This window comes from Phyllopteryx taeniolatus, chromosome 13, assembly GCF_024500385.1.
Source record: "Phyllopteryx taeniolatus isolate TA_2022b chromosome 13, UOR_Ptae_1.2, whole genome shotgun sequence".
Lineage (NCBI taxonomy): Eukaryota > Metazoa > Chordata > Actinopteri > Syngnathiformes > Syngnathidae > Phyllopteryx > Phyllopteryx taeniolatus.
In genome coordinates this window covers 19,093,611-19,120,402 of record NC_084514.1, presented here as the reverse complement: position 1 = coordinate 19,120,402, position 26,792 = coordinate 19,093,611, and the positions used below count along the sequence as shown (strand labels likewise).

Below are 26,792 nucleotides of genomic sequence, written 5' to 3'. Positions count from 1 at the left end.
CTGTCTGTAGTGTGAGCAAACACACATTTAAAGCTGCTAAATAACCTTAAAGTAGTTCCCAAAGACTTTGCTTTTTTTTAAGTGTTGGATAATGTATTTTTGCACAAATAGCAGTGGTTTTGCTTAATAATAATAATATTATATGCAATCTTTACCAAGGTAGTTTATTCTTGTTACATAAAAGACTATATAAAAAAACACAACATTTAATGATGTTAAGTTCTTGTCGCTTGTTAGCAATTAGGTTTAAATATATTGTACATGTTATGCTATTTGTTTAAGGCAGCCAATGTCTTTGTTGACTGTAAATTAAATTCACTACAAGATGCCTGCCAATATTGTATGTAATATGAATATTACCGCTGCTTTACCATCCTTCAACCTTCAAACCCAATAAAAACAAATAAATAAACTGGTACGATTATTACAGTCAAATTCATACCGTCATCATCCAAACCTATCGTAACACTAATTATGCATTAGTTACAAGTGAGTTCATAGATCAAAACAGGTAAAAACAGAGTACTAAACACTTTTAAACAGATACCTATATGTTGAGTCAATTGTTAAATGAATAAATCTTTGACAGCGCCGATGATAATAATCATATATCATGATAATAGCTCGTTAGCTTGTGTTGGTAGACTTGTAGTTGCATTTCTGTCCTGCTGGGGACAGTGGCACAGAGAAAAAGACGAGGATGAGAGAAAGAGACGAAGAAGAAGACTTTCAGGACCCAAGGCGCGATTTGTATTTTTTTTTAACACTAAATTCTTGCTATCAAACAAAAAAAAATCTTTATTGAACATATTCAATTTACAAACAAACAAAAACAGACAGTATCGTCGATAATACATAAAATTGTACAAAAGAGGAGCCAGGGGGATTTTAAATACAACCATTGAATGAAGAACATAAATCAACAGTTTTAATTGCTTTTTCTGTCATATTTCCTTCTCACAATTAAAAATAATAATAATTAAAAAAAGGTTTTGAATGACGGTAGACGTCTAGTCCCATTTCTGTCCTGCTGGGGGCAGTAGCACAAAGAAGATGACGAGGATGCGGAAGCAGAAGACGAAGAAGAAAAGGAACGCGTCTCTCCCGCAGCCATGTCAACGCTGGAGTGTTTTTAATGTTGTCGCGCTACTTTTGGCCGAATAAATCACACGGAGTTGGGGGAAAGTACCCGAAAGTTGCGCCGATAAAACAGATACGAAGCTGCGTGGAAGTGTGCGTGGATGGGATAAGCGGAACAGCCTCGGAGCCGGCCGAAATCACATGTGTCCTTTAAAACACCCATTTCCTAAGTTGTAGTTTGTTGACGGTGCACGGTGTTGTAAATACAGTGATTAATTAGACTAAACGCAAGACTCACTCAGTTAATTACCTTCCCAACGCGTTTTGTTGTGGTGAGCTTAGCGTTCAGTGTATTTTTGACCGTCTTTAGACGTCAGCAGGGCCAGAGTTCACCAGGAGGTCGTTTGAGCGTCAAAAAGGGCAAGCTTTTGACCCTACGTATGACGTCGCTCCCGGCTTTTATTTGCTAAGCTACCGTTAGCACGCTAACGTAGCTAGCTAAATGACAGACTTCGGTGATGCCTGTAGGTAAGTTTGGATTTTTGGGGGCACCCCCAAATTTCCCAAATTTATTTTATTTCCAAGTGTAATAGCAGCGTAGCTATACATTGGTCAGGTCGTACTTTTCACCATGACGTCACACGTTCTCTCTCTCTCTCTCTCTCTCTCTCTCATATATATATATATATATATATGTATGTATATGTATATATAAAAAATTATGAGTGTTTACAGCTACGGTTCAGCACTCAAAGCTGTGTCTACATGTGTGGACTATGGTTGGGGTTCCCCCTTTGGATCTTTGGATACAGTTTATATTGTTAGTTGGTTTCTGGAATACTTTTTTACACTAAGGTTTGAAATACGCTGGTTTAAACTGGCCAGATTTTTGAAGGCGTACATTCAACAAGGTGCTGTACACACTCCTAAGAGATTTGAATGCATATTAGCATGCTAGAATTTTCTGTTGCCTAGTAACCTGATAACGTGTCAGCCAGTCTATTTGTACGTGGAGTCATTTAGTCTGCATTACAATGTTGATGTTGTCCACTTGCTCCAATTACATTACAGGTGAGAGTACCTGGACAAACACCCAGGACGGATTGGACGAGACGTTTGATAAGCCAAATAAGAAAAAGTCCAAGAAGAAAAACCAAGAAAGCAAAGAGAGCATTGTGGTATGTCATTATTCTGTTGGATTTGACTGCTGTTGCCTCATAATACAACCTAGTTTGCATGTTATAGAATGCAAACTTGCTGGTCGACCTCCAGTAATTGTCATACAATTGTTAAAAAGAAGTTAACCTCCTTAATATGACAAAACAGCAACTTTGATAATGAGTGACAACATTTGGTATACGGGGGTTGGAGATCAAGCCCTGACACGAATATTGAAAATCTGTGAGTAACAGATGTCCCCTTAAAACTGTTTGTAACTGCTTATATTAATAGTATTCTCCCAGAAAATGTTGGACAAATGATTTTCCTTCTCTTCAGATTCAGACTCTTAAGACCCTCCGTCTCAAGAAGGACGGGGAGTCCGATGACGACACTACGCATCATCTGGAAACTGCCAAAAAAGTCAACAACGGCGTAAACCAAGAGGACACTCAGCCATCAAAAGTCAAGCGGAAGAGTAAGAGGGAGCTTCCCGGCCGGCCTCTGCCCGACGAAGCCGCTGGTTCGGAAGCGGATGGCTTACCCAAGGAAGCGAGACGCAGGAGTAAGAAGGGAAAACGGAAAGATGACACCAAGGGAGACGACGACAAGGATGATGACGAGCTGCTGCGGGAGTACCAGCAGCAGATGGTGCCACAAGACGAAGAGACACTAGTACGTGAGGACGTAGGGAAGAAGAAAAAGAAGAAGCTGAAATCTGCCACCACCGAATCGGACGTTGGGTGAGTTTTTCTTGCCTTATTTTGATTTACATTGCTATTTTAATATTTCATATTGTTTTGGATATTTCCTTTTGATTTATTTATTGATTGAGCTTCTTTACATCAGGTATCATGACCCGCACAGTGATGTGGAAAATGACTCCAAAGACAGGAAGAAGAATAAGAAGAAAAAGTCAAGTAAATAATACGTTTTATATTATAGAGCGTTCGGGGTTTGAATTTGGGCTCCAGCCTTCCTCTATGGAGTTTGTTTGCGTGTTCTCCAGCTTTATTGAAGATTCGCGGTTGAGCATGGGTGTGAATGTGAGCGTGAATGCTTCTTTTTCTATATGCGCCCTGTGAATACCTGGCGAAAGGTCCAGGGTACTACCCCCATCTCTGGTTCCAAGTCACCCGGAATAGGCTCCAGCTTCCCCATGAACCAAATGAGGACCAACGGTACAAAAAAAACCCAAAAAATACAAATGTCAAAAAATAAATAAATATTCCATTAAATATTTGCAAATCTTATTAAAATAAATACCAATAAATGAAAATGCATACAACATTCAGTCATTAACAATGTAATTAAATACACCCATGAGCGCTGAAATAATTGATCACAAAATTATTAAATAGCTTGAGTACAATTACAAAATATGAAATGTCACAATTTCATTTTCACATTTTGATTTGTTTGTTCCTTTGTTTTATATTATCCAGTATTTACAATATTTAATTTTGGTGTAAATGACCCACCATGCAACCCGTCATCATTGTCTACTCATATAGAGAGAATCCCATTACAGTGGGATACATTCATTACTGCATCTACCACCCGAGTTATCTTTTCGTAAAGACAGACCTTTTGTATCTCACCAGGTCGTCTACGTAATGTTTTGGCCACTGATGCCGTAATTCCGACCGATGTTTTCAGCACTGGAGGACGGGAGCATCAGTGCGGTGCAGAAGAAGCCCGTCGTCTCCGATGAAAACGACGGTCTGGTGCTGGGGGTGTACGTGCATCGAACGGACGGCCTCAAGACGGACCTGCGCATCTCGCATCCAATGGTGAAGGTCCACGTGGTGGATGACGTCACGGGACAGTGCTTCAAGAAGCAAGACAGGTGAAACGGGCTCCAATTTAGTTCAGATATACAGTGCATCTGGAAAGTATTCACAGTGCCTGCTTCACTTTTTCCACATTTTACAGCCTTTTTTCAAACTGGAATAGATTCTTTTTTTTCCCCCTTCAAAATTTTACACCCAACACCCCCACAAAGACAACATGGAAAATGTTACTTTGCTGTTTTTGCAGCTCTATTAAAAATGTCAAAAATAAGAAATAGTATGTGTGTAAGTAGTCACGGCCTTTACTCAATACTTTTTGAATGCACTTTGGCAACAATTACAGCCTTTTTGAATATGTTGCCACAAAGTTGGCACACCTACATTTGGCCTGTTTGGCGCATTCCTCTTTGCAACATCTCTCAAGCTCCATCAATTTGGACGGGCGGCGTTGGTGAACAGCCATTTTTCAGATCTGCAGTATGCTCTGGCCAGGTTTTTGCAGATTCATTCAAAATCAAACCTTCTTTAGACAGGTGTGTGCATTTCCAAATCATGTCCAGTCAACTGAATGTACCACAGGTGGTCTCCAATTAAGCTGAAGAAACATCTCAAGGATGGCCATTGGGATCAGGATGTACCCAGCTGGGCTCAGCATTGAGCTACATGGCAAAGGCTGTGAATACTTGCGTTATGTCCATGTAATTTTTTAAAATGTTTATTTTTTTATGGGGTGTGTTGTGTGTAGTATTTTGAGAAGAGTTGAATCCATATAAGAATCAGTGTGTAAATGACAAAATGTGAAACAAGTGCTGTGAATACTTTCCAGACGCATTTTATATCAATGACCCCGTGACGTGAAATCCTAGATTTGTTTCGAAATGCATTACACGTTTGAAGATGATTACTGAAAATGTGCAAAGACTGAGAACTAGGTAATACTGAATTGCAGAGATGTAGCATTAAATTGTTTTTCACCATTTCAGTTTATCACATTTTTTGGACTTGGCTAAAACAGCGACCATTGACACGCTTGCTCGGCCCTTTTCTCCCACTTCGGCGTGCAGTGAGCGAGCTAGCTAGCTATGCCGGCATACCGAAAATGCATCTTCCTTGTGTGCTACAATTTACAGAACAGCTCAGTGTCGTTATTTAAAGTCCCGGACCTGCCTACTGCCTTTCCTCTGGCTAAGAGGATCCCTGGAAGGCTTTTTAGCTCACGTGCTCGCTGATGCCTAGCGCCTCTCACGGTGGGAGGTATTCCAGCCACCGGAGGGATTAAGCGGGTATATTTTCATGTCTCAAGCATGTCAGGATGTGTAGGCATAAGAAAGTTGCTTGATGAAGTAGCATCTATTTTCAGCGGGGCGTGGTTTCACACATTCAGAGTACACGCCCACAGCATTTGAGAGCGGAGAGAATGGCTTGATTTTTCATACACATATTTTTCATTACAACATTTGTCTGTGGTGTGTCAAATATACAGGACATATTTTTACTTTGCAAGAACTTTTAACGCTGATAAAATATAACACTTGTATGCTTGCACTTCAGCCATCGTCCCGTGTCGTCGTTTTACGAGCAAGACGGCGTGGACCACATCCTGCCCATCATGACGCAGCCGTTTGACTTCAAGAAGAACAAGTCAGTCGTACCCGAGTGGAAGGAACAGATCATCTTCAACGAGCCCTTCGCACACTTTGTCGGGCGGGACCCCGAAAGCCCCCGAGTGGTCCTCTTCTTTGAGGTGACACACAGACACACACACACACACATAGAAGACTCCCATTCGTAAAACTTCAGAGCCTTTTTTAAATGTGTCGTTAAGTGGTTGCCTTCCTTCCTTCAAAGATCTTGGACTTTCTAACTATGGAGGAAGCCAAAGCCAACGTTGATGTTGAGAAACATGAACGAGGATTCAGAAAGATTGCATGGGCCTTCCTGAAGGTATTTGCTTTTTGCTATTTAAAGGGGACCCGTCATGGAAAATTGATTTTGAATTAGTTGTATACAAATAGCTGGCTCTCCAGAGTGTGTGCCTAACCAAGTGTGTTATTATATTTATTATTTATTTTACTTTTTTTTTTTTTTTTTTTACCTCATTTACAATTGAGAATCTGTTTTAAAAATAAAATGTGGTCCTTGAGCACAAAAGTTTGCCCACCCTGCTTTTAATTGTGAAAATAAAATACAGAATGCCTATTTTATTTTATTTTATTTTATTTTATTTTATTTTATTTTATTTTATTTTATTTTATTTTATTTTATTTTATTTTATTTTATTTTATTTTATTTTATTTTATTTTATTTTATTTTATTTTATTTTATTTTATTTTATTTTATTTTATTTTATTTTATTTTATTTTATTTTATTTTATTTTATTTTATTTTATTTTATTTTATTTTATTTTATTTTATTTTATTTTATTTTATTTTATTTTATTTTATTTTATTTTATTCTTTCAGCCAGTCGGCGCCAATGGCGTACTGAACACCGGAAGCAAAATCCGCCTACAGCTCTACTGCCCGCCCACTTGGGCCAAGAGGCAGCCTCACACCATCGAGGTGGTGGAGTGGTGGCGGCATTACTCGCGCGTCAAATACGCATCCACCCTCTACGTTACCGTGAAAGGCATCAAGCTACCTCAGCACGTACGTAAGAAGAAAAAAATAGCTTTTCGTCCACTTATGAAAAAAATAAACACATCCCTCAATTAGACGGCAAACAATTTGTAGGGGTAAATATATATAAGTAAATAAACATCCCCTTTAACTATACGTTATGATCATAGATGATCATGCATTCCTATGTACAATTCAGTTTAAGTATGAGTGTTAGAAATGAATCAAAATTGAAGATATAAACACACAACATGTGGTTATTGTTTTGAAATAAATGCAGGTGGACCCGAGCATGCGTTCCATGATGGCGCTGCAGGAGGAGCGAGGCAGCACCTCCTACAGCGAGCTGCAGGACGGCGCCACCAAGAGGACCTCCACGCCACATGGGGAAGAGAAGTGTCCTCCGGCGTTGAAGTGGAGTAGACTTCCCGGCCAGGTGGGTGTCAATAATGCAGTGGACCCTCACACTTTGTGGTGCTTTGGGACCAATACCTGCTGCGAATAGCAAACGTTTGTGAAAGGAGCAAATAAAAATGAATGTTTGGGTTGTTTTTTTTTAAATTGCCTATATTAATAGTTTTAAATCCTAAATATAATCCCAAAACTGGGATTATAATGATCCCAAAACACTAATATTAATAGTAAAAAATGCCATTTAATGTTTTTGACTCTGTGATTCATAGATAATTTCATACACTACCAATCCAAAGTTTGGAGTCCATTAAAAATGTCCTTTTTTTTTTTTTTTTTAAAGAAAAGCACAGTTTTTGAATGAAGATAACTTCAAAATTCATTTGAAAGGTGTGTCGGATTCCCAACAAGCCCATGCTGGCGTTCCGTGGAGGTCAAATGGGTTGCTTGACGGTGCTCTTCTCTCACGCCGGGACGCTTCTCGCCGCCGCGTGTGCTGACAGAGATTTGTTCCCTGTTGTAGGTGAGTGGCATCTCTCAGCTGAACCTCCCTTCTGTTAACACAAATCGTCACTAATATAAAGATCATTTGCGTTGCAGTGTTTGAGATTCCCTCTGGGAAACCTTTGGCTGCCTTCAGCGGCCATCTTAAAATTGTCTACGAACTGTGCTGGTCCGCTGACGACAGACGTCTTTTGTCCGTCTCCTCCGACGGAACCGTCAGGTGCGATTCGTAACCTTCACTTGTGTGAACAAGTTCAAATGGGCAACGCACCCAACCACTATGTATAACGGCAATTAATTGAAGCATGGCATTTATTAGAGTGAGCACCGCTATTTGAGAAAATGTTATGTGAGGTGAGGGGGTCTGTTTTTATTTATTTTTCAAAAGGACAACACAGCTGACAACTAATTCAAACAATGTCTACAGTATAAGAGGGAAGGCCACTATGCAATCAAACTTTAGACTTGACCCAATAATACACCTTTGCACTTTGACCTGTTTTTCAGGGAGTGGGATGTGGAGCACTTCCTCCCAACCGCACGGAAGGTTCTGCCGCACCCGTCATTCGTGTACTCTGCCCAGTACCACCCGGCGGCACAGCACCTGGTGGTCAGCGGCGGCTACGACTGCGTGGTCCGAACGTGGCGGCTGGATGTTGATGACATCAACGGCCTGCTCATGCGCGAGTTCGAGTCCCACGGCGGTTTCATCAACACCATTTGTTTTGACGCAGAAGGTACGGGACATTTCAGAATGTCACATTTACGTCCGGGTGGCATAAGCCTTAGCTTTCGCCAATGGCGCCACGAGAAAACAAGCCCTTCTATGTCATTGAAAAAAGACAGCAAATGGCTTAAGTGATGATTTTAACCTTCTGTATCGCCATAGTTTAAATTATGGAAGTGCGAGTCGAAAAGATGGTGTTACGCAAGGTAAATTGCTTGAAAGGGAGACAAAACGCCGGCCGTGATTTAAATTTCAACAGGTAAGTTGATTAAAAATTCCATGTGCTGGACATAGAGTAGTTAACATGCTCATCATAATTACATGTGCTCTTTTGAAGCTGAAATGGATGGTGCGCTGTCGTGTACTAGCAGGCTAGCCGTTGGGTTTTGCACAATTACTCAAAGACAAAAAAAACATTTTATACATACCTGTGAGAAAATGTCTTCCACAAACCCGATGATGGAGGTGTCTCTTTAAAAATAGCTCCTATGCCACAGTCTTTTCTGTACTATTTATAACATATCCACTTGGTTAATCCTTCTTAATCACAAATTCTGCTGGATACATTTTTTTTTTAGGAAATTGGAAAAAGAAGCAATTTTTTTTTTTGTCATTGTTTCAGTACCAGTCAGCAGGAGTCAATCAATTCCCTGGAGCCCGTTGTTTACAAACATTATGAAATGGTGTATTGGACTACGTTTGGCTTGGACCCTGAATGATGTTGATTTTTGCAAAATGTCAGGACACAGGATGTTCTCGGCAGACAACACGGGAAGTGTCATCATGTGGAAGACCTCAGTAAGAGATGGCGAGCAGCAGCCTTGGCGTCACTGGTGTGTGGAGAAGGTACTTACCTAGCCATGTTGTTAGTGTTAGCAATGCATGTCAGCGGTGATGGGTTTTGAACTACAGTACCTGGTTAAAAAAAAAAAAAAAATCCATGAATCACTCACCCAGCCCTAACTTCAGTTTAGTGAGGATAAAGGTTTGCATCAAACGCTTCATGTTGTCTCCTTCCAGATTCACACTGAAGCGGACCTCAAGGGGGTCCCCATCAACATGCTGCAGGTCCATCCAAACGGGCGCTGCCTCCTCATTCATGCCAAAGACCACGTCCTCAGGACCTTGGATCTGAGAATGTAAGACTGCAGACTGCAGTTCATCCTTAAGGTTCATTAGGGCACCCTATATTGCTCTTCGAGATTCAAATATATATATATATATATATATTGTATTACATCACTTGTCTAAATGGAGAACTAAAAAAAGAGACACCATAATATTTAGAATATATTCAAATAAGTCACTCCAGTTTACCTGTTGAAAAATATGAACACTGTCACATTATCATTGCATGTTGTTGAAATTGTTGTACTCTTGGTTTGCATATAGATTCCTCTGCAGCCCATTTAGACAGCCAACTAGTCAGGCCTGACATCCTCATGACCGTAATATTTGTTTGTTTCAGTATGACGATGAAAAAGTACACGGGAGCCACCAACCGGCGAGAGAGGATCTCCAGCACCTTCACGCCTTGCGGCAGCTTTATCTTCTCCGGCAGCGAGGACGGAATGGCGTACGTTTGGAACGCGGAAACCGGCGACCAGGTGGCCGTGTACTCGGAGCTTTGTTACAGCTCGGCCCTGTGCAGCGTTTCCTTCCACCCGCTCGAGAACATGGTGGCCTTCTGCGCCTTCGGGGAGAGCCAGCCCGTGCACATTTACCTGCACGACCGCAAAGGTAGGGCTAACGCGCTATGCCCTTAAATTCAAATCGACGATTTCTTTCCACAAAAACATGATTTCTGGTTTTAATCATTTTTTTCACCCCCTCGGTTATAGAAAAAGTAAATGACAACATGCAAAGATTTCTCTCAGTTCCCATTTATTACATTGTTGAAGTAATAAATCATAATAAAATATATTCAATATACAATCCGTCCTTGACACTAATTACTACTTTTTTATTAGCCAGAACCTTTGCACCATCTTGTGGCACTCTAGGGCATTACGGAAAGAGTACAACATTATGCAAACGAATCAATTTCTTTGCGAACAGCTACGGATAGTTTCCGCTCGGGGGGGGGGGGGGGGGGGGGGGCATTATTGCAGCCCTAGCCAGGTTGCGACTTTCTGTTTCCCCACAGCCACACGCAGTCACACTCGAGCTATTTCCCTTCACAGTGTCCCAGTTGGACGGGCGCCGCACGAAGGAGCTTAGGTCTGCGTCGAACACGCCCGACCAGCTCCACAGCACGCCGGTCTCAGTCTCCATGGACCAGTTGAGCCAGACCACCAGGCTGGCGTTGAAAATGCAGCGAGTTAAAGCGCAAATGGATTCTGTCCTTGTAAATATACACGACATCCGCCCCACCACCCCCGCCCCCATTATAGACCTTTTAACGTCATGGTACTACTGTGTTTTGTTTTGTTTGTTTTTTGAAGGAACCACATCGCAGGTCTTCATCTTTTGAGCCAGGTACGGTTTACTTCAAGTTTGTTCTCAAACTGGGGTCCCCGGGCCCCTGGGGGTCCTTGAGTTGTAGCTTGAGGGTCCACATATTTTCAATACAATTGTGTCGTATCATTTTAACAAGCGTGTACCTCAATGTGAGAACTGGTGTGCCAATAAAACAAACATAATAAACCAATTACTCCTCCCTACACCAGCTTTGGGCCATTTACAAGCGAGTGACGTATCATAACATAAATCTGACATCCCTGCATAAATTATGTATTTTTTGCTTTTAGAACGATTAAATTAAATTATATAGGAATAAATTCCTATATAAAAGCATGTTTTCTCAAAAATGTAGTAGTAGTTTTTTGTTTTTTTTAGTGAATAAAGGCATCTTTTCCAGAACAAAAGGCATAATATTACAAACATAGTTTTTTTTTTATATATATATAAATTCACATTGTAAGATATCACTTTCCTCCTTGGTTAAACTTTGACTTCAATATTACAACTTTATCTTGAAAGAATACGACTATTCTCAAGTCTAGACTTTTAAGATTTACAGTCTTAAGACTTTTTACCGAAACGAAATAAATCTTTGTTCTTGTAAAGATTAAGCCTTTTTTTTTTTTAGGGTGTATACACTTTATTCTAATAAAATTTTGACTCCTTTTCCTAAAAAAAAAAAAAAAAAAAAAATTGGCAACTTTTTAATTCCTATAGCTCTTAGGGGTGGTCGGTATATTGAATTGGTGTTAGGACTATGAGCGGGAGTCCTTCGAAATATTTATCCCCTGTAATGGTTCCCTGGACCCAAAAAGCTTTGAACCTCTGATTTACTATCACAAGAATAACTTTGATCATTTTAACAATGAACTAATTTCTCATGTTCTGTCTTGTGACAGGTAGGAGCCTGTTTTCTGACATCAGCACGGTACATATTTTCATTCGTACTGCCCAACCTCTGTCGTAGTCCGTTCCGAAGGCTCTGATATACACTCAGTGGCCAATTCATTAGGTACACACCATCTTATTGAGGATGCACAGTTGTGATTGACACTGTCAGCGGCATTAATTTAACGACATAATTTTAGCAGTTTGCTGTGGTGTACAACGGCACTGGATCTTACCGAGATATGTTTCAGATATTTTGGCTACTTAATTACGAGAGTCAGTGTCACACAGACAACACAATACTAAACATTGTCTTAAACGGCGCGTTATTACTTTTACAAATGCATATGCTTTTGATATAGCTCTTGTTTTGGAGCTTACTGCATGTGCGTGATTGCTGGGAGGAGTATCCAATCCCGGCTCTCAAGCAAGGTCACGCGTGTTATCTAAATGTGAAAGATTTTCTCGGGAGCTAATGCTTCCCTTCCACCCTCAGATAAGATCCAATGCCTCCCTCCCTCCTCTCTTGGGCGGCTTCAGTCCAGTCGGGCCACATCGAAAGGCCACGTCGTCGTTCACGCTTCAGACAGTGAGTACGCCATCGCATACACTTTAAAGGAGACCGGTGGATTTTCACCTATCGTGGATGCGTCTGGAATGGAACATTTAAAACAGTTCACAGGTGTCTTGATAACATGTCTGCGGCATGCTTAGTTTTCAGTCGTTTTTTTGTCCAGCCCACACCTCTGCTGCAAGCAGCTACTACTCGTACGCCGCCGCTCTGCTTCGCGTTAGCATCTCACTAACGATTTACATGGAGAAATTCTAAACTTGTGGTGCTGACGTCACATCCATGTGTCGCTGATATGTAATATGTCCCCTTTAAATAACTCGCTTACTCTGCCTCTTTGGCATCTAAATTCAATATTTGTCATTCTGCAGTCACTTCCTAGTTACAATCCTCCGGCAGACTCGTCTCAACATGTGGTAAGTGGCCACTGCGACTACTACTACTAATTGGACGCGAGTCTTGTTCTGCGATGATCACCCGCCACGTGGCCCTCTTCTCCAGGTGGTGTCGCTGTACGACTACAAAGCCAACCGCTCGGACGAGCTGACGCTGCGGCGCGGCGACGCCATCCGCGTGCTGTACAAGGACAACGACAACTGGTGGTTCGGAAGCCTGGCAGACGGGCAACAAGGCTACTTTCTCGTCGCTTACGTCGCCGATCAGAGTACGTGGGGCGCAGTGTTCCCCTGCAACAGCGAACGGCCTTCGTGGTGGCGCAGACGGGGAAAAAAGAGCCGCAGTTTCCGATGCACTTTTCAGCTGTTTATTGAACGTCGGGAGAACAATACAAATCATTAGCACAATGAGCGCACTCACACAAGAGCTGCCGTCACCCACAGCTCACACCCAGTCACTCACACACTCGCTGGCGTCACACGCCACCGGGCCTCGCCTCTTAAAGGCACATGCACAGTGTAGCTAACATAGACAATACGTACAAAATTTTCTATACATTTTATGCTTGCAATTTCGTTGTTTGAAGAGATAAAAGTATTTTTATTTATTTTTTGGTGGATTTTATCCTATTGCGGGTGGATCTGGAACGTATGCCCTGCAATAAACGTATCCAGTAGTTTTGGCGGTGGTGTATACTGAGCTGTTTTTGCGCGTGCAGGAGACTCCAGCGAGGAGGCGGCGGCGGCGGGCGTGGAGAGGGTGAGCTGACGTCACAGTCTTCTTGTTGCTACGTTCCGTTTATGTTCAGCCACTTGCAAAATCCTTTTCAACGAGCCGCTGCTGGCTTCGTAGCGTCTTTATAGAAGTCAGAGTGCTGTAGGTAGAAGAGCCACAAGACAGCGGCGTCCATCATCGTCTCACTTGAACTCCGCTAATGTACAGACCACAGGTGGCCCGCAATAGCAAATGATTTGCCTGAACTTCCATGATTCATACTAAAATCTGGACCAAAATTTCATATGTAATCAATAATAATGTAGAGATGGAGCAAGTATTTTTTTGTTACCAAATCCCTTTTTACAGTAACTTGAATAAGCTTTATATATATATATATATAAATTGACACTATAATTTAACATTTCGTCCTGTGCACTTCCAAGATTTCGACTGCAATCACTCCTTCCGGGGAACTTCGCTTTCTCTCCGAACCCACCCTATCCGACACAGAGCCAGAGTTGACGGAAGCCAGGTCCGTATTGCTTTTTAAAGTCTCCCTTCTTTTGTATTATGTATCCAGATTATTCGAAAGAGCTCTCGTTGTAGTTGCTCGCATTTCCAGAAACTCCAGTAAATCAAGGTAGCAATGTATTAGAGATGAAATGTGTACATTTCTCTTTTGGCACAGACTTAAAAAGAAACAGAAAGTGAAAAGCCTCCCCCCACCACCGCTACCCGCGTCTTCCCAGGCCACATTTTCCGACCCGGATGTCAGAACAGAGTCGGGCCGACCCGCTCGCCGTCCCCTCCCGAAGAGACCGACTGGGAGGCCAGGTGTTGCTGTGCGACTCCACCCATGATGGTCAAGTTTTTGTAAAGACGACAATCACCTTTATTGTATTTATTATTTTTTTTTATATAAAAATATCTGAGAATGTCTGACATTTTGATGTTATTTATTATAGGGACTGAATTTCTATACAGTACAACCTCCAAAGTGGGACACAATCCGTTGTAATTTCACAAGTTCCCTGATAGCAAATAATCTAAAGCAACTTGCTTTGAACTTTTAACATGTAAAGAGACACGAACCCCTTCGTGTAATTCAACTAACATAACATATACACACAGGAAATGGAACGCTCAAGTGATTTTCACGCTAGCTGTTAGCATCTGCTTGGTAAAATGAATAATTTGTGTACGTAATTGATAATGAATGAGTTGTATTGCACTGAGCAGCTAGAGAACGAAGTAAGTTCCCTTTCCTGACAATTGGATGTCCTAAATTGAACCACTTGGAAGCTTGCACTGTACATATTACTTATACATTTCAGGGCCAAAGAATTATTGTGACAAATGTAGTTTATTTTCATGCAATATAGAACTTTATACCAACATTTGTGTTGCCTTGTCATCTTTTACCCCAACATTGAAAAACCATTACTTTACATACACGTATAATGAAGCCGGCTGACCGTTTAACATTTACATATGTACAAGATTTATTGTTAAGTCCCAAGATGCATTGCCTAGAAATGTTTCTGTCACATTGAGTCATACATAATAACGCTAGTGCCGAACAATCGGAACATTTAGTGTGTGCGATGTGACGTTCATCTGCTGATAAACACTACCTTCTTCCGATGGAAATATTGTTACGCAACTATTCAACAAGGGTTTTATTCATCCAGGAGTGGAAGTCTTTCGCCAGTATGTCTCCTCTTGTCTGGAAGCCTAGGGAGAGAAAAAAAAAAACAACCACAAACTAATAATTCTGATGATTTAATTCAGTTGATGGGATTTCCTAATTGGGAAACATGTCTTGAACTTCAATTCCACAAGCTGTATATTGTCTTGGACTTTTTAGTTTCCACTTTTGTTGGGAAGTATAGAACTCTCTCACATATGAGAGCAACCCTTCAGTGAACAATATGTACCATGAGGTACGGTATATTTCCGAACTATATTTACCAAGGTAGGTAAACACTTTTCAAATTGACTTTAGGAAGACTGTTGAATACATGTCATTGTAATAAATGCATGTGAATGGTAAATCTAATTTCAAAATCAGGTTTAGAGCTACTTTTGGCCCTTTCTATACAAATCTATTGTTAATGTTGAGGCGGGTTGTTTACCTTTGCCGCGTTGCTGGATGCGAGACGTAATAGAGCACCAGGAAGAAAGCCTGAGGACACCACAACACATCATTAACCATTGGGACGTCATTTTACACACCCTAAGTGCAAAGTACGCTTCAATCCTATAAATCCACTCAGGTGATAGCCATCATTTGATTTGTTTTAAAGGTGGGCTCAGAAGCTAGAATGGAGCCGGAACTGAAGGGAGGCGCTGTTTGTAAAAACCAAAAATGTAAAAATCCAAACCAAAAGGTGAAATGTATTCAACTTACACCCAGGAAGGCCAGGCCTCCTTGGATGGCAGCTGCCCACTCGAAGCTCAGACGCTGCGTAATGGCGCCGCCCACGGTGGGCCCGTAAAACATCCTGGAAACGGGGCACAAAGGCACTTATTACCCAAAGGCATTTTTGATCAGTCCCGACTGCTGTATGAAATTTGCCCGTCGTGTTGCTTTTGAACGTTTTTTGACGTCCAACACTGTTGCGTAGTCGGTCCCTGCTTCCCTATGACGCTTTCCCTAGAGATCAAACCCAACTACTTTCCTGGCTAAACAGGCTGCTGGGAGAATTGAACCCTTACAAATGTGAATGTTTAATGCCCTGACGTCCAACTGTGTTGCATAGTCCCTGCTTTCCCATCACAGATTTCCCTGTTAATCAGACCCGACTAGTTTGCTGGCTAAACAGGCTGCTCGACAGTATAAATTGCAGCCTTGTGAATTTTTAATGTTCTGAAATGTTTGCTACGCTGTCGCTGACCATACATCATGAATTTGTCTTTGATCAAACCCGATGCGTTTGCTGGCTAAACACCCTACTTTATATACTGAAGCCTTATGATTGATTGCTACCGATCATGCGGATTTTTAAAGGTCTGCGTGGTGGCTGCACCTTGGGTTTCTGACACCCCTATTGATCAGACCCGACGAGTCTGACTAGACTCACCCGGTGGACCACACGGCTCCGAACAACCCCGACACCATTCCCAGAGTGCTCAGTCCCTCCTCGAAACCGCTGTCGCTGCACGAAAGAGGGACCGAGGCAATGAGACCGATTTCTCGACCTTTGGGGTGCAAAAATGCAAAGGTCATGCCCAAGGCACTCACTAGGCGCACTTTATGACCTCTGGGAATATGGGTATGGCGGTCATGGCCAGGGAAAAGCCGATTAGCCCCAGCATGATGACCAGCAGCCACAGTTCCCTGAGAATGGACATACATGATTATATTCGCACATATACACTTAGATTAAAACACGTACACTCGTATTACTAATAAACAGCAGTATTGAAGAGTTTGTTTGCGCAAGTACATCTTGTCCAAAAGGTAGTACATTTGAGGAGCGCGCGACGGTTAAGTGAAATCTTGCATTTATATAATGGCACTGCTGTAACAGTAACTTGTTTTCATAATTTAAGAACCAAACGAGGCCATGTGGACTTGGCATAATCCGGCTTGGCAGCGGGTTTTAACCTCCTTTGCGGGGGTAGATCTTAAGGCCCACAAGGCTAACAAGATACGCAAATCAGCTGCTACTTTTGAAGGAGTTCAAAGCGAGTTCAAATTCGTTGATTTTTTTATTTTTTCGTCATTAATGCGAGTAAAGCTCAAATTTGTCATCGCGATCAAAGGCAAAGTAATCTAATCATCATTAGATCATTAATCATTAAATCGGAATTCACGCTAGGAACACTAGCCTTTTCATGTTTTAGCTGCAATAGCTCGTAGCGTGGTTAGCATTTCCAGCAGAGAAGGTATCCTACCGGGCATCGGCCCCATAATTCTGTATTTATGCTGGGTAGGCCAAAGGTAGGTAAGGCACACTACTTCATTTAAGGGAACTAGGGAGGTAGGAAGGGGGCGAGGGAGGAAGGACATAAGGTACAAAGGAATGGATGATAAGGATAAATGGAGGAAGGAAGCATGGAAGGACGAATGAAGGGGCTCGGACTTGAAACCCTAACACCGGCCTTAATCCTAATTTGAAACCTTAACCGTTGTTTAAAACTCTAACCGAGGTTACAACCCCTGACTTAAAAGCCCAACCCTGGAGAAAACCCTACTTTGAAACCCCAAAGCCTGTCTTGAAAACCTTATAAATTGTAATTCACGCTCAGAAAAGATGGCGCTTCAGCATTTTGGGTACTGGGCATCTACGCCCCATCTTGCACAACAGCATGAAGAAACAATAATCCATGCCTTTATTACATCTCGGCTGGATTATTGTAATCCACTTTATTTTGGAGCCAGCCAGTTCTCCCTTAAACGTCTCCAATGAGCTCAAAATGTTGCTGCTGCTCACCTAACTGGAGTTTGTAAGAGGAATTCATTTAATTCATATCTGTGTTACTTTTAAAGCGCATTTTAAAAATAAAGGCGAGTCGAGTTTCCACATGGTAGCAAAGTACTTTGGTATGTTAAGGAAAGGGGCGGGCCCCAGCAACAGGAAGCCGACAGCCGTGGCGACGCCTCCGATCCCCATGAACCAGATCCTGGTTGCCTGAAAGGGAAGGAAGAACGCTTAAAAAGGACGACTTGCGAGAAAAGACGGCTTTTAATACTCACGGGGTATTTATCCGTGAAAAAGCCTATCAGCGGGGAGCCGAGTGAGTACGGGAAGGAAAGACCCAGCATGATCAGGCCCACGTAGCCGGTGGACAGTTGGAACTGTTCTACGGCGTACAGGGACAACGTGGCGTCCAGGAAGCCCAGACCCGAGCTCAGGGTGAAGATGACGTAGCAGAGCAGGATGACTTGCAGGTTTTTCAGAAGGCCGAAGAAGGAGCTCTTGGAGGAAACGGCGTCTGAGAAGTAGGAGGCGATTACGAGATCCTATTGATCAGACCCAACGAGCTTGCTGACTAAGTGTAAATCGAAGCCTTACAATGTTTGACGAACATAAGGCATGGGTGTCAAACTCAAGGCGCGAGGGGCAGATCCGGCCTGCCACTTGATGTTATGTGGCCCCGCGAAGGCAAATCATGTGTGTCAACTTCCATGATTCTTGTTCAAATCTGCACCGAAATTTCTAATTGTCATATGTCATAAATGGTAATGTTGAGATAGCGTAAGCATTTTTGTGTTACCAAACATGAACAATAGTTGAAAAACCCATTACCCTCGATTTCTGATTCCAAAACTAGTTCATAAATTTCATGTGTAAATATGACGAGGCGATTAAAGATTTTTATGGTTTCACAGTCATAACGGCCCTCTGAGGGAAAACTTAACTGCGATACGGCCCGCGACAAAAATGAGTTTGACAGCCCTGCTCTCAGGTCTAACTTTGCTGCGCTTGCCATACCGATCAGACCTAACTAGTTTACTAGCTAGACTAAAAACAAATGTAACATGGGCTCGGCTAAAGTGTTATACCGATGGAGGGCAAAATGTAGATGTTGAGCGGCACCATAATCAACAGGAAGCAGCCGAGCACCATGAAGGGAACCTCGTATCCGAAGGACTGGTAGAACCAGCCTCCGACCGGCGGTCCCAGGATGAGGCCCAGACCCGTAAACACTTCCAAACTTCCCTGGAGGGAAAGAGAAATTCGGCATTTACGTGGGAACACCAGGAAGACGACAGTGCAACCTTATTAATGTTAAAATGTGTATGGAAAATTGTTCAAGCAAGACATTCATGGGAATATATATATATATATATATATATATTTTTTTTTTTTTTTTTTATTTAATTTTTTTTTAAATATACAAGTATTTCAATAAATGAAGACGTTCATTGTCCTTCTTTTACTTCATTGTGTATAGCTAATTTAAAATCAGCCAATCATTAAATGACGACGTTAAATGTAAAATAGTTTGTTTGTACTATTTTCTGTCTTCAATAAATAAATGAACCAATTATTTAATAAAAATACCGTATTTTCTCCAAATTTTCTCCCAAAATTTTCTCTGCGTGCCTTATTTGTGCACCGACTTCCAAAATCTATAAATGTTGTCGTGTGATGAGCGCTCCGCTTTACTGACTGGGAGCATTTCCTGCCGTGGCTGAGGACGGCATGACGACGTAAAAAAAAAAAAAAAAAAGGGGGAAGGGTGCGCGTGAAGGAGGACGCTAAAGGCCCGCCCCCAGTAGGGATATAGCGCCCGTCAAGCCAGCCTCCACTCGTAAAGTAGCAGTCGAGCCAGCCGCCCCTAATTTTGTTCATACGAGGCATTAGCCGCCTTCTAAATAAAAGCTTGCCAATAAAGGTTCATTTGAATCTTGAGATGCATTAAAAAAAATGTAGTTTATTAGTTTTCGGAGACTTTTATTTTGAAATACAATATCAGATCTTCATCTAACCTCTTTTAGTGGAGTCCTTGGTGGTCCGTCACACAGATCTGGACTTGTCTTGCGATACCAATGGGATTATGTTGGGGCGGCTTTGGCTCAGTAGGTGGAACACGTTCGAATCCCTGCTACGACTGTCCGCGTGTCGAAGTGTCCTCGGGCAAGACGCTGAACCCTAATTTGCTCCCAGTGGGCCTGGCAGCGCCTCGCACGGCAGCAGTCGCCCATTGGTTTATGAATGTGAGGCTTTGTAAAGCGCTTCGGGCACTGTGATGATGTATATAAAGTGCGACATAAATGCAGTCCATTTACCATTTATTTTTCCTCAGATATCAAATAAACTCAAGATTGATTCCCAATTGATCAGACTCGACTAGTTTGCCGGCTAAACAAGCTGTAGTATAAATTGAACGCTCTGACGTCTAACTTTGATGAGACTACTTCCCCATATCGGATTCACTATTGATCAGACCGAACTGGTTTGCTGGACTACCGTAGTACCGCATACGGTAACGCTTACATGCTCGCACTCTCTTGCGTTTCCCAAGGCAGCTGCCAGCAACGACAGCTCTGAAACGTTAGTGCTCGTGATCGCGCTGTGTAAATAACATGCCTGACGAAGACAAAGGGCCGTCTACACTCACCAAAACAGTCGCCACGTTGTTTGGAAATACTTTAGCCGAGAGGGCAAAAGAAGAAGTCATGGCGCCGGCAAAGCCAACCGCGTCCACCGACCTCACGATGATGCACGAGGCGATGAAAACAGGACCGCCAGGAACTCTGTCCAGCAGCCTGCCGGGAGGAATCAATTGATAGCAGGCCTTTTACCAGTGGTTCTCAAAAAATCAGGTCCGGGTACCCCCGAGGGACCGCAAAATAATTGCAATCAATTTATTGCACTTAAATTTAGGAAAAACATTCTACACTTAAAAGAAATGGGATGTTGTCTTCGTAACCTAATCTTTTTTCCCTAAAAAAACAAAAAATTAAAAAAAATTTCTAACATTCTTACTTTTTAGGGATTTAGCATTTAGGGATACACATGCTAGCTATGTTTAAATGGTGTTAAGATTATGATCAAAAAAAAAAAAAAAAATGAAGGTTTGAGGAGGCCTGGTTTAAACCAATATGAATTCAGATTGAAAAGCGATCATCACCCAAAGAGAATGGTGCAGCCCGACGACACAAAGAGTCCCGCGATGAGCATCGTCTTTGCGCCAATTTGCACGATCTGAGAGAGAAAAGAACACGAAGAAGCATCAAACGTGCATCTAATCATATGTATAACATGGAGGGGAAAAAAAAACACCAACATGTCCTGTACTTACATATCGGCCTAGGATCAACGAGCCAATCAAATTGCTGACAGCGTAGCAGCCGAATATGACGCCCACCACCGTCTGGGACGCGCCTTTCTTTTCTGCCTGGGCACAAACATTCATTCAGCACCAAATGTCATTGGAATCAATTCCAAAAGTGATTCGGAGTGTGAAATATGTATTTGTAGCTCGATCTCCAATCATCGTTTTAGCAATTCTTACTTGCGTTACAACAAATGTACACGGAAGATTCTTTCGGAATTCACGATTCAGATTCCGTATGGCAGCAGCCAACTCAACTTGGCTGCTTACTAGTGAAGAATTTATATTAAAAAAAAATAAATAAATAAAAAAAAGAGGCCTCAAGCTCTTTAATGCGATTCACAGTTGACGTTTGCCATCAAACTATACGAACTAACTAACTGCTATACGAATTACACGTAGTGTATTTAAAACAACCAAACAAATTTGCCCCCCTAGCTTAATGCTAACCATCACTTATAAGCCTTTAAGCAATGGCTATCTGAACACAAATGTGGCGCAACATGTAGACAGACAATATCGCAATACTCACAAGCATATATTCTTTTATCCTCTCCCAAAAAAAAAATATATAATATATATATATATATATATATATATATGATTGCACCCACAAGTACAGTGTTCTAGAGTGCTATTTTCTTTAACACATTTCAAAAATGTTTTACTGTTTTTTGGGGTGAGACCGACTGATTTGGGCTTCAGAGACACTGACGCGATTTTTAAAAAAAAAATGTTTTTAATTCTATTTTATTTTTAATTTAAAAAAAATCACTTGTAAAAAGTCACTTGTTTAGTTATGTTTCATATTCCTAATATTATTAGTAACGTGGAATGCATCTATCACAGCTTTTTCCGCTTGAAAACAAACACAAGCACCGACAGACCACCGTTAATAATGACATGCGTCCGAGGCAGGCCCAATTGACCTCCTGCCAGGTTTTGCTGTCCAGTGAGGAGCAGAAAAGAGCAACCGAGTTGGGAGGCCGACGGGAAGCTTTTGTTACGCCTCTCACGTTTATTAATTGGCCCGCAAGCACGAGGACCACATGACTGATTTGCACAGCCATCAAGGGATCTACTCCGTGTTTACAGTACGCCACGCACATCCTGCGCAGGGTCACAACGGCGGCCATGTTGGCCAATCATGGCTTTCGGGCTTAATTTTGTGGAATTTTCTCCAGATGATTAGTTTACCCCAGGCTTGTTGGGCTCCATTGAGCGCTGAAAGGAGCGGACGCTTCATTGGCACCGGGGAGCTACTTGATCAAGAGGCCTGCAATATTTTTTGCATTAATTCAGCTGTTTTTGTCCCCTAAAACTGCTGAATTTGAATGCATTTGTCTTTTTCATATTGATATATCTCGTTAAATAAAATCGCAAGTGACAAAATTCAACAAGAATAGGGTAATAATTTTACATTTTTTTATATTCATAAATAATTGGTTAATTATTATAAATAACATTAAAAAGGAGAATGTATTTATTTTAAAAAATAAATGTTACATTTGTTACATACAAATAACATTTACTTTTATATTTATTAATAAATTAATAGCATTTATATTTATAACATTAACAAATTATACTACCTATCAAATATGATTAACTGTATATGACAATTTTTTAACAATCTCAAATACAGATGTCTTTTTTTTCTAAAAAAATATACAACTTTCTTAAAAATATGACTTGAATGGTGAAAATATAGGATTTCATTATCGGGGACATATTTTGCCAAACCAAAATGCAGCCCTACGGGGGGCACAAGCCAGTGCAAAGTGTCGGCCGGTCCCAAGCCCAGGTAAATGCAGAGGGTTGCGTCAGGAAGGGCATCCGGCTTAAAACTTTGCCAAACAAACATGAGCGTTCGTCCAAAGAATTCCATACCGGATCGGTCGTGGCCCGGGTTAACGACGTCCGCCACCGGCACCCTCAACCTGCAGGGCGCCGGTGGAAATTCAGCTATTGTGGGTCGAAGTCGAAGAAGAGGTGGAAAGCGGGTTCTTTGGCAGAAAGAGAAGAGGAAAGCACAGAGCCTAGAACTGAATGTGGGGGACTTTGAATGTTGGGACTATGACAGGAAAATCTCAGGAGTTGGTTGACATGATGATTAGGAGAAAGGTTGATATATTGTGTGTCCAGGAGACCAGGTAGTTCTGAACATCCCAGACCGAGAGAGAGTCGTGATTGGTGCAGAGTGTAATGGACATGTTGGTGAAGGAAATAGGGGTGATGAAGAAGTGATGGGTAAGTACGGCATCCAGGAAAGGAACTTGGAGGGACAGATGGTGGTAGAAGTTGCAAAAAGGATGCAAATGGCTGGAGTGGACACTTTTTTCCAGAAGAGGCAGGAACATAGGGTGACCTACAAGAGTGGAGGTAGAAGCACGCAGGTGGATTACATCTTGTGCAGACGATGTCATCTGAAGGAGGTTACCGACTCTAAGGTAGTGGTAGGGGAGAGTGTGGCTAGACAGCATAGGATGGTGGTGTGTAAGATGACTCTGGTGGTGGGGAGGAAAATTAGGAAGACAAAGGCAGAGCAGAGAACCATGCGGTGGAAGCTGAGACAGGACGAACTTCCAAGAAGACTGGACCGCTGCAGCCAAGGTGATCAGAGAGGCAGGCAGGAGAGTACTTGGTGTATCTTCTGGCAGGAAAGGAGAGAAGGAGACTTGGTGGTGGAACCTCACAGCACAGGAAATCATACAAGGAGAAAGGTTAGCAAAGGAGAAATGGGACACTGAGAGGACCGAGGAGAGGCGAAAGTAATACATTGAGATGCGACATAGGGGGAAGGTAGAGGTGGCAAAGGCCAAACAAGAGGCATATGATGACATGTATGGCAGGTTGGACGCTAAAGAAGGAGAAAGGGATCTATACAGGCTGGCCAGACAGAGGGATAGAGATGGGAAGGATGTGCAGCAGGTTTGGGTGATTAAGGATAGAGATGGAAATCTGTTGACTGGTGTCAGCAGTGTGCTACATAGATGGAAAGAATATTTCGAGGAGTTGATGAATGAGGAAAAAGGGAGAGTAGAAGAGGCAAGTGTGGTGGACCAGGAAGAGGCAATGATTAGTAAGGGCGAAGTGAGAAAGGCATTAAAGAGGCTGAAAAATGGAAAGGCAGTTGGCCCTGATGACATTCCTGTGGAGGTATGGAAGCATCTAGGAGAGGTGGCTGTGGAGTTTCTGAGCAGCTTGTTCAATAGAATTCTAGCGCGTGAGAAGATGCCTGAGGAATGGAGGAAAAGTGTGCTGGTGCCCAGCTGTGGGAACTATAGAGGAATAAAGTTGATGAGCCACACAATGAAGTTATGGGAAAGAGTAGTGGAGGCTAGACTCATTCCCAAGTTCCAGATGTTCTTCTGCCGAGAGGACTGAAATCAGGTCATTCGAATTTCTCAAGCTTATCGAACTCACGAGCGAAGATCTCCGCCTACCTCGCCGCTCCCGAGCCAGCGCTGTCAACATAGCAAACACGGGTGCTCTCACAAGTGGGTCTTCTACACGGAGGCAACCAATCAGAGGAAAGGGGGCGGTCTCAGCCAAATATGGGCAAAGCAGATACCAAACTGGGTCAAACAGAAGTAGCTTTCAGAGGGGCCTTTTCTGGACAATCACAAAGCCAAGGTGTTTTTTGAAATGAAATTGAGACTTTTGTACTAAGTCCATGTTCGAGAGTCACTCTATGGAGGTCTAAATAGCCAGAATATGGGACCTTTAATATCTCACTTTTTATCTCGGATATAGATGACTTTTTATCTTAAGAAATATACAACTTTAATTCTAAATATCCAACTTTTTTTTTCTCAAACCTATATAGGACTTTGGTACAAATATCTGAATTTTTACAGTATCTCGTAAACATCTGACTTTTTACATCAAATACTTTTTTTTTTTCTTGAAAATACAACTTTTTTTCAAAAATATATACGACTTTGCTCTCAAAAATATACGACTTAATGTCAAATGTGACTTTTTCTCAAAAATATGTCTGACTTCAATTTTTAAAATATCTGACCTTCTGCGGCATTTCGTAAATAGGCCTACCCGACTTTTTATTCACGAAAACCTACGACTGAAATCTCAAAATATCTGACTTTTTTTTCTCAAAAAATATTCAACTTTTTTTTCTTGAACGTATACAAGATTGCAACTTTAATTTGGTAGTGGAATTCAGTGTGTTCGGACAGCAAGTGAAGCAAGGCTGTGTTGTCAGCGCCATCAACGGGTTAACAGATGAGCGAGCCATACTCTATTGGGTTGGGGTTAGGAAAGTTAAAAGAGCCTTGATGTACTGTAAGTACCTCTACGGGGAAGAAAGGTCCCAGTATGGAGTAGCAGATCATGGAGCTGAAGTTGACGGACGCCATGGATATCAAGGTGAGGGTCTGTTGTTTTGTCATCCTCACAGGAGGCTCCCTCGAATCCTCTTTTTTTCCCCCCAAACGAAATCAAAACATACTACAATATAGCTACATATTCCAAAATGAAAACGATACATACAGATAATGCAATAATACTCGGTTAACTTATACAACTTTCTTTATTGGAAATATATGAAATTATTCTTGTGGTATTCAAACTTTTTTTTTTCTCAAAAATATCCAATTTTGTTCTGGTAGTACAAGTTTAATCTTGAAAATATACGACTTTTGACTTCTTCGATGACGCTACCACCGTGCTGCCCCTTATTAAATTGCCGTATTAAATACTGACCGACCTTGGAGCTGAAGGTCCGCTTCGGGCTGCATTTTCGTTCTTTAGTTAACGACTTCCAGCGTGTTTGTGTTGCGGTATTAAAAAAAGCGAAAAAGAGACTTTGGCTGACATTAATTAATAAACTCGCGCACGCACGCGCCTCCACATTCGCCTGGGTTACTTTGACTTCCTGAGTCAAGCGCAAACAGACTCAGCTGCTACTTCCGGGAAGCCCTTCAAACTTAAAGCGTACTGCTGATTTCAAGTTAAAAGTGTCCAAGTGGGATCCATAAAAAAATCAAAATAAAAAGGGTCATTTACATTACGTATTGGTTTCAATTCAGTTGTCTTTTTGGCTGACAGTTGTCATTTCATTCGTTTTTCTTTTTAGTATAGAGCATTTTTTTTCTTAGAGCATTTCTAAAGTGGTAACTTTGAATTATGAAAATCAAATCAAATTGTACATTTTCTATAATTATTGAAATCATGACAGAAATTGTGAAAATACATTAAATATAGTAGACACATACATTAAAATAAACAAAATTTTACACATCCATTTTATGAATTAAATAAGATACATAAGGAATACATGCTAAAATAAAACACATTTTCAAAATATATGAAACAATTATGACAATACATTTAACAAAATATTTAAAAAAACAATACATTATGAAAATAAAGTAATTCAAATAAGTTAAATAATAAATGAATTACAATGAATTAAGGATACATTTAAAAATTGGTGCTAAAATTACCGAATTATGAAACTAAATCAAACATAACCAATTATATTAAAACAAAATACATTTTAAACTAAATGCTTAAATAGAATAAATAATGAAAATACATAAATGTAAAAAAAATGACATAAAAACTAATTAAAATAATAATTCTAACGTAAACTGCATTTGGCTGGCGAATGGATGGATGGAAATCTAGCATAAAAAAAATAAAACAAGCA

General features: G+C 41.4%; 2 protein-coding genes across 8 annotated transcripts; one reads left to right on the top strand and one right to left on the bottom strand.

The window, feature by feature from the left end:
- Positions 1-1,048: 1,048 nt before the first annotated feature.
- Positions 1,049-14,722, top strand: ahi1 (Abelson helper integration site 1). 5 transcript variants are annotated; one of them, XM_061794802.1, is made up of 24 exons: positions 1,051-1,608; positions 2,152-2,258; positions 2,578-2,981; positions 3,088-3,158; positions 3,898-4,087; positions 5,583-5,775; positions 5,880-5,975; positions 6,495-6,680; positions 6,931-7,086; positions 7,452-7,584; positions 7,662-7,785; positions 8,073-8,302; positions 9,035-9,138; positions 9,313-9,431; positions 9,761-10,032; positions 10,476-10,639; positions 10,737-10,770; positions 11,655-11,683; positions 12,140-12,232; positions 12,586-12,630; positions 12,716-12,878; positions 13,329-13,369; positions 13,771-13,859; positions 14,016-14,722. In XM_061794802.1, exons 1-24 carry the CDS (start codon positions 1,599-1,601, stop codon positions 14,185-14,187), a joined length of 3,225 nt encoding a protein of 1,074 aa, XP_061650786.1. In that variant the 5' UTR covers positions 1,051-1,598; the 3' UTR covers positions 14,188-14,722. The 5 variants fall into 5 exon arrangements, with proteins under 5 accessions (XP_061650789.1, XP_061650788.1, XP_061650786.1 ...); XM_061794804.1 differs by lacking the exon at positions 13,329-13,369 and having other exon boundaries at positions 1,050-1,608; positions 14,016-14,153; XM_061794803.1 differs by lacking the exon at positions 6,495-6,680.
- slc18b1 (solute carrier family 18 member B1) lies at positions 12,964-26,059 on the bottom strand. 3 transcript variants are annotated; one of them, XM_061794813.1, is made up of 14 exons: positions 25,848-26,058; positions 25,432-25,556; positions 21,086-21,181; positions 20,915-20,988; positions 20,402-20,549; positions 18,840-18,996; positions 18,030-18,268; positions 17,873-17,964; positions 16,572-16,667; positions 16,411-16,485; positions 15,738-15,831; positions 15,463-15,512; positions 14,962-15,061; positions 12,964-13,484 (listed from the first exon to the last, which is right to left on the bottom strand). In XM_061794813.1, exons 1-13 carry the CDS (start codon positions 25,876-25,878, stop codon positions 15,007-15,009), a joined length of 1,332 nt encoding a protein of 443 aa, XP_061650797.1. In that variant the 5' UTR covers positions 25,879-26,058; the 3' UTR covers positions 12,964-13,484; positions 14,962-15,006. The 3 variants fall into 3 exon arrangements, with proteins under 3 accessions (XP_061650797.1, XP_061650796.1, XP_061650798.1); XM_061794812.1 differs by lacking the exon at positions 12,964-13,484 and having other exon boundaries at positions 14,672-15,061; XM_061794814.1 differs by lacking the exons at positions 12,964-13,484; positions 16,411-16,485; positions 16,572-16,667 and having other exon boundaries at positions 14,672-15,061; positions 25,848-26,059.
- Positions 26,060-26,792: the final 733 nt, after the last annotated feature.